Source organism: Gossypium hirsutum, chromosome A02 (assembly GCF_007990345.1).
Source record: "Gossypium hirsutum isolate 1008001.06 chromosome A02, Gossypium_hirsutum_v2.1, whole genome shotgun sequence".
Lineage (NCBI taxonomy): Eukaryota > Viridiplantae > Streptophyta > Magnoliopsida > Malvales > Malvaceae > Gossypium > Gossypium hirsutum.
In genome coordinates, this window is record NC_053425.1 from 106,863,995 (window position 1) to 106,871,740 (window position 7,746).

The following is a 7,746-nucleotide window of genomic DNA, read 5'->3' on the forward strand; positions in this document are numbered from 1 at the left end:
GAGCATTTACTCAAACTTTTCTCTCAAGCGTTCTTGCTTTTGTTCATCTTTCAAAGATCTCTTAATTCGTTCTTCCGCTGTTCTTCGTGAAAACTTTAAGGGAATTCTGTTGAATCCTTTATTGTTGCGAGTTGAGCTGACTTAGGCGTTTTTACGGTTGAATCCATTATCGGTGGAAGTTAGGCTGACTTAGGCGTTTTTAAGCCAAGAAAACTGCCTAAGGCCGCACGGATGTGTGGGAAAACTCCAAGTCCGTGACAAGTGGTATCCGAGCCAAGGTTTGAACCAAGTAATATTCGAGTTGTTGGTTCAAAGGCACCGTTGGGATGTCGAAAGAAGAGTTTGAACAAAGGTGGGCGAGGAAGTCTTTGAGGGAGACAATATCGGCAGTAGAGGAACGTGTGGGTAAACTCGAGGGATCCATGGCGGATGTAAAGGAGGCACTCGATGGGGTCGAGGATCGCATAACAAACTGGGAGGAGCAGTCCAGAGACTATGTAAAGATGTCTCTTAATTCCACCATGGACAAGGTAAACGAGTTGTTTAATTCACACAGGGATAAGCTGTCGGAAAGGAATGATGCTCTCGAGGCCATGATGATGGCTTTGAAGGAGGAAACAATGGCCACGACGAAGGCTTTGAGCACAAGAATAGAGGAGCTCGAGGGAGAGCTGTCCTTGTGTCAAGCAGCCGTGGGGAAAGGAGTGGCAAATGCAGCACTCAGTAATGAGGATGTCCCAAAGCCGAAAGAGTTTGTGGGGACAAGGTCTGCATGTGATGTGGACAATTTCTTGTGGAGGATGGAAAACTACTTCCGTGCCAAAGGCATCATGGAGGATGCGGTTAAGGTAAACACTGCTTCAATGTTTCTTACTGACATTGCGCTTTTATGGTGGCGAGGTAGGACCACAGATAAAAGGCAAGGTGAGATTGAGACGTGGCAAGAGTTCCAATGCGAGTTGAAGGGACAGTTTTACCCAGAATTTGCCGAGGAAGAAGCTCGGGCAAAGTTGCAAGAGATAATGCAACGGGGCACAGTGAGGGAGTATGTTCAAGAGTTCAAGGAACTCATGCTCCAAATTTCAGATGTGACCGATGAAGAAGCATTGCTTGCTTTTCAAAAGGGATTGAAGTCGTGGGTCAGACAGGTGGTGGAACAAAGAGGTGTCCAAAAACTGTCGGAAGCCATGACGGTAGTTGAGTCCGTGGTGAAGCTTGGTCTAGGGAAAGACAAGCTTGGGTCTTCCAAATCCGATGGAAGGGGCGTATGTGAAATAGATCACAAGGAAGATAGAGTTAATGGCAATGAAAACGGTGACAATGGTGGTAATGGGAAACTACGAGTTGGGAAGAAGAAACCCAAGAGAAAAAGAGACAAGCTAAAATGCTTTCTCTGCGACGGTCCACACATGTTGAAGAAATGTTTGAAGAAATCCGCGCTTAAGGAGAAGCCGGTGGGTAAGGCCTTGGTACTTGGTTCGAGCACAAGGGGTGTCGAAGCCAAGGAGGCCGAAAGCGAGAAGAAGCCAGTGGAGTGCTTCTTGTGTCATGGTCCGCATAGGTTGCGGAAGTGTCCGAAGAAGTCTGTCATCGAGGGGAACGATGGAGCAGACAATGAGCCCAAGAAGCTTGGTTCGAGCAAAGGAAAAGCCGAAGCCAAGAGGGCAAAGAGGAGCAAAAAGAAGCAAGTTAAGTGCTTCTTGTGCCGTGGTCCGCATGAGTTGCGGAACTGTCCAAAGCAAGCCAGAGTCGAAAGAAACGCAACGTCTGAGCTTGGTGAGTCGTCGAAGGGGCTTCCACCAAAGGAAGAGGTGAGTTTGTCATCTAACTTAGCGGATAAAGTTGCGATGAAAACAGTGAAGCTGGGACCAATGAGGCTCAAGTTGAGTGAAGTATCAGAGTTAGCCGAGTCATCGACAAGGCTTCCACCTATGGGAAAGGTAGGTGGTGCATCAGACTTTAAAGGAAAAGAAGCGATGCATGTGGGACAGTTGACCAGAGTAAATGCGACGAGCAGGACGGCTCGAGTTAAGAAGCGACAGAAGCCGAGGTAAGAATCCCAAAGAAAGGGAAAGGCTAAGGTGACGAGACGAGACCGAGGCGAATCAAGTCAGTGCCATTCAGAAGTCGCAACGAGGGCGTTGCGAGAATGGGTGGGGGAGAATGTCACGGACCGCAGTTCAAAGCCCGTGACAAGCGCACCAAATGCATCCAATGGAGGTCTGTTGCTCAGATGGGGATCATTTGGCCTACGAGAACTGGCCCAATTCAAAGAGCTGTTGGACAGGTCTGTCACATTGAAGCCTGATGGGCCCGATAATGAAGATAGGACTAAGTAGTCTTAGAAGTTCTAATTGTACACAACTTCTAATTCTGTAAAGTTAGAGTCCTAATTGAATACAGCTTTTAATTGTAGCCATCGGTTTTGGGGGAGCTCAACTATAAATAGAGAGCCTCCCCCTCATTTGTACTCACTCCTGAATTGTTTCATTATTCTTTGTGAATAAGAATTGAGAGCATTTACTCAAACTTTTCTCTCAAGCGTTCTTGCTTTTGTTCATCTTTCAAAGATCGTTCTTAATTTGTTCTTCCGCTGTTCTTCGTGAAAACTTTAAGGGAATTCTGTTGAATCCTTTATTGTTGCGAGTTGAGCTGACTTAGGCGTTTTTACGGTTGAATCCATTATCGGTGGAAGTTAGGCTGACTTAGGCATTTTTAAGCCAAGAAAACTGCCTAAGGCCGCACGGATGTGTGGGAAAACTCCAAGTCCGTGACACTAGAGCGTGTCTATCATCCGCTGCAAAATCTCTCGCCAATCCGTCATTATTTCACGGCCACAGTCATCGGCCAGTCGAAGAAAATCCGTGATGGTCTCCGTAACATCTTTCGAATTTTTTTTGATCTTATCCATCGCGACCTTGAAAGCATATCCTTCTTTGAGCACGTAATCAACGGAGTCCAGCAGTGGCTTGGTTTTAACTACCAATCGGTCAACAAGCACCCTTATGATGGGTGTACGAGCAGCAAAGAACTCCATTATAGTTGTTAATTTCAGCTTCTTTTTCTCTTTTTCCTTGTTCCGCTTCCAACGCTCGTTGCACCATGTTCCGACCGGAACTATAGCAACCGTCAACGCACTACCCAAAGCTGTTATGACATGCTTTACGGACTTGGTTGCCGCCACCACGGAAAAAATCAACACCGAAAAAAAAGCGACAACAAAAAAGGCCAACGACACCCTCCTCCATGTTTCCAGTGATTCCAATTTCATTTCGAGCGTTCCCTTCCGAGCATTAAACGTCCCTTGCAACGATTCTTGCTGCACATGGACCCTGCCTGGCAGTACACGTATCTCCTCAAAGAAAGGCTCTTTGGCTGCTTTGAACCTTTTCAGTTCCTCCAAGGTCTTACCGGATTTCTTCTCGTCGGTCCCGACTTCTTCATCGAAACACTTAACCGCCAACCGAATAATTTCGTGATTGTTTCGAGCACGTGTGAGGCGATCCTTCATGGCAGTACAGAGCTCTAAAGTCTTTTTGAAGTTGTCAAAGTATTCCTTTATCAAAGATTTCAAGTCCGAATCGGCCGGGAGTGAGTTGATGACACAATCAGTACGATACTGGAGAGTATCAATACCACTATAAGCAACCCTGTTCAAGCTCGATTCAGCTTCGGATCGGGAATCCGGTCGTACTTCAATTTGAAATGACGGTTCAGAACTACTAGATGATGCCATCGTGGCTGATAAAAGATTCAACTAATACACAAATCTAAGTAAAACCCAGTAATCAAGTGAAGTAAGGTCGTCTTCTCACACGAAAAATTCCTTAGAAAATCCCTTGAAGTTCAACAAATGAACAAGATGTTAAAAAAAACCCAGAAATGGTTTTCAAGTGCTAGCCGAGGGTTCAAAGACCCTGGCTTTGAGAGTGAAGTTCTGATTTTTGTAAAATAATAAATAAATAAACTTTTAGCTAAAGTCAATTATAAGCTGTGGAAAAATGACAGAAATGTAAATGTGTTAGGTGCATAATTTGGACATTACTTTTGTCTTTGATTAATTGGTTCTGTTTTTAATTAGTAAACAAAGACTCAGACCTCTACTTGTCAATTAAAAAAAAAATCCAGACCCATCAACTTGGTCTAACTACAAATTTGGATTTTTTAATTCGTACGTATATGAATCAATTAATTTAGATTTTATCTCTTTTACTTAAAAAAATTAATTAATTAAATTTATCCATTTACATTAAATTAAATAGTAAACTAATTTTTTTGTTAAAAATTTCATTTATTTTTACTGTTAAAAAAATTATCTATGTAAATTAATATTAGATACACATGACACACTACCTATTACTGTCTAGTTATTCTATTAGCCTAGTTAATTTTTAATAATATAATTAGATGAAATTTTTAATAAAATTATCAATTTACTTATTTTCTAAATAGAGGGAGCAAAATATAATATATCCCCCTAGTTCAAGTACATTTGTGTACATTTGTGGTACTTTTATTCTCCCTATTCTCATAATGAATTTTAATGATCCATTGGGATTCAGAAAACAAGCATATCCAATTTAAATTGGGATTCAGAAAATAAGCATATCCAATTTAAAGCATTTGTTAATGTAATAATATTTTTTTTAAACATAACAAAGAATTCCGATTCATCGTCGAAATCGGTCGAAAGAAAAACCGAATTCGGAAGAATAGGGATAGCAGTTTAAGAGACAAAAGTACAACACCACCTGCTAGGAAACAAGCATGGAGAGCAGGGGCTAATGATTCAATCAACACTAACAACATAGCAGCATTGCATCACACTCACATATATAAATAAATGTATGTATTCTTACAGTTGAATGTACATATCACATCTTAAACATCTTATAGAATTGAATACAACAATACCAGTATCATATCATATAGGATGAAATGTATATAACCACATAGGACCATAGGACCATTATATCATATATGTACCTGAATGCACATAAAACTGATATGACAAAAACACGGTGAAGTATGCCATTTCTAGAGTTCCCAAGGATTGTCTATCATCTGCCACAAAATCATATCCCAATTCGTCCTAATATTACAGCCACAGTTATCAGCCTCCCAAAGCAAATCCGTGACGGTTTTCGCAATATGTATCGAGTTTTCGTTGATCTCATCCATTGCGAACTTCAACACATATTCTTCTCCGAGCACGAAATCAATGGTCCTCATCAGTGACGTGATCTCAATTTCCAATCGCTCAACACCCACCCATATTTTGATTGTACAAGGAGCAAAGAACTCCATTGCATTTGTTAATTTCTTCTGCCTTTTCACCTTTGCCTCGTTCCGATTCCAATGCTCATCGCACCTTTTCCAGGCCGGAGCTATAGCAACCGTCAACGCACTAGCCAAAGCAGTCACTACAGGCTTCACGGACAAGGCTGCCGCCACCACGGAAAAAACCAACGCAGATATGAAAGCAGCAACAAACAAGGCATCCCACACCCTCCTCCATGTTTCCAGTGATTCCAATTTCTTTTTGAGCGTTCCCCTCCGAGCACGCAACTTCCTTGCATCGATTCCTGCCGCCTACGGGCCGTTCCTTTCAGTACAAGAAGCTCCTCAACAAAAGGCTCTTCAGCTGCTTTGAACCTCCTCAGTTCCTCCAAGGCCTTAACGGATTTCTTCTCGTCGGTCCCGACTTCTAATTTGTCCTCTTCATCATAACACTAAACCGCCGACTCAATAATTCCATGATTGTTTCGAGCACGTTCGAGGCAATCCTTAAGGGCAGTACAGAACTCAAAAGTCTTTTCGAAGTTGCCATAGTATTCCTTCACTAAAGAATCCAAGTCCGAATCGACTGCGAGTATGTCATTGACAAGATCAATACGTTCCTGAGGACAGCCAGATGATGCTATCATGGCTGATAAAAGATTCAAGCACTAACACAGAAACGGTATGATGATATTATAAGCTTCAATAATCCACAAATCCAAGTAAAACCCAGTAATCAAGTGAACTAATATGGTTTTCTCACACTAAAAGAATTCCACAAAAAATCCAAGAATTGAACAAAATAAGCAAAGGTTGAGCAAGATGCTAAAAAACCCAGAAATGGTTTTCAAGTGCTAGTCGAGGGTTCGAAGAAGGTAAAGGTTTGATTTTGGAAAGATGAAATAAATCAAAAACCACTGGCACTGTGGAAAATGGATTACAGCCGTAAACTTGTGAAGTACAAAAATGAACTCTGGCACGCACTTATGGCATTTTTGTAATAAAGTACACCAACTTCGAAGTAAGGGAAAAAATTGATATAAATTAATTAAATAAAGTTAAAATCGATTGAGTCGGGTGGTTAAAGTGAATTTTATTAATTATAATTTAAATCTTTCATTGAACCGAAATTTAAAATTTAATCATCTCATTTAATTTGGTAAAAATTAAGAAACATCTTAAATATTCAATCGAAAAAAAAATCAATTACCTATGTTCAATCAGCATTAAATTTACATATAAAATGAGTGCTTCTAATATTTTTAAAATAAAAATAAAAATAATTAAATCTTAAATGATAGCATAATAGAGAGACTAAAATTAAAATAAATCATTATTTTTATTTCAATTTTCCAGCACATTGATGAAGTTTTGAATAAACACTTCCTTTTAATATGAAATTTTGAGAATTTAGATCCTTTCAGTTAACTCTTTTAATTTTCTCAACTTAATCTATTGTTAAAGGTAACAAAGATATTTGGTTCATCGACGGAAAATCGGTCTAAACAAAACCGGCCCTACGGGAATATCCATAGCACTGTTATAACATGAGTACAACATTTGCTACGAAACAAGCATGTATTAGATATTGTCAAAAACATCGTATATAACATTGGACTAGTGTCATGGGTTGCGCGTCGGTGCTCGCAACCATGACAAACTGGTGCGATCCATCGTGTTCGAGGGAGGTCATTTAGCCCAACCAAATTGGCCCAACCAAACTGGCCCGGTGATTGGAGAGATTAAAAGCCCATCTCAAGAGCCTGATAGAAATGGGAAGTGTTCTAGAAGATATAATTATGGAATCTTAGAGTTCTATTTGTATACAGCTGGTTATGTAAACTTAGAGTTCTAATTGTATTCAGCTTTTAATTATAGCTATTGATATACTGTGAGGCTCAACTATAAATAGAGACCTCTTTGCTCATTGTATATTCATTGAGTTATTAATAAGAATTTTGAGAGTATTCACTCAAACTTTTCTCTCAAGTGTTCTTGCTTTTGTTCATCTTTCAAGGCTCGTTCTTACTTCGTTCTTCTGTTGTTCTTCGTGAAAATCTTAAGGGAATTCTATTGAATCCTTTATTGTTGCGAGTGAAGTTGACTTGGGCGTTTTTGCTGCTGAATCTTTTTTTGTTACAAGTTAGGCTGACTTAGGCGTTTTGAGCAGAGAAACTGCCTAAGGCCGCACGGATCGCGTGGGAAAACTCTAAGTCCGTGACAGTTGGTATCAGGGCTAAGGTTCGAAGCCACCGTTGAAAGATGTCAAAAGAAGTTGAGGGAGTGGAGACCCGTGGGAGGGCTAGGAAAGCCAGTCGCTCAAGGGACATATTGTCAGCTTTAGAGGATCGCGTCGTCACTCTCGAGAGTTCAATGGGGGATATCAAGGAGAGGGTTGAAGATGTTGATGATAGGCTCCATGATGGGCTGCAGTCCATGCAGGAGCAGCTTAAAGAGTATGTGACG

General features: G+C 40.8%; 2 protein-coding genes across 2 annotated transcripts; both read right to left on the reverse strand.

The window, feature by feature from the left end:
• Window positions 1–2,776: 2,776 nt before the first annotated feature.
• Window positions 2,777–3,736, reverse strand: LOC121212177 (UPF0496 protein At2g18630-like). The gene has a single exon (XM_041084507.1). The coding sequence runs from the start codon at window positions 3,734–3,736 to the stop codon at window positions 2,777–2,779; it is 960 nt and encodes a 319-aa protein (XP_040940441.1).
• A 1,301-nt stretch (window positions 3,737–5,037) lies between these two features.
• Window positions 5,038–5,927, reverse strand: LOC121212179 (UPF0496 protein At4g34320-like). The gene is made up of 2 exons (XM_041084510.1): window positions 5,739–5,927; window positions 5,038–5,592 (listed from the first exon to the last, which is right to left on the reverse strand). The coding sequence occupies exons 1-2, from the start codon at window positions 5,925–5,927 to the stop codon at window positions 5,038–5,040; spliced, it is 744 nt and encodes a 247-aa protein (XP_040940444.1).
• Between the last annotated feature and the right edge of the window lie 1,819 nt (window positions 5,928–7,746).

What these genes read in the sequence shown, in the direction of transcription:
- LOC121212177 (XM_041084507.1), bottom strand. Translation starts at nt 3,736, where the DNA reads ATGGCATCATCTAGTAGTTCTGAACCGTCATTTCAAATTGAAGTACGA.
- LOC121212179 (XM_041084510.1), bottom strand. Translation starts at nt 5,927, where the DNA reads ATGATAGCATCATCTGGCTGTCCTCAGGAACGTATTGATCTTGTCAAT. An exon ending in ATGGAATTATTGAGTCGGCG is followed by an intron (nt 5,593 to 5,738) that starts GTTTAGTGTTAT and finishes AACGGCCCGTAG; the next exon opens with GCGGCAGGAATCGATGCAAG.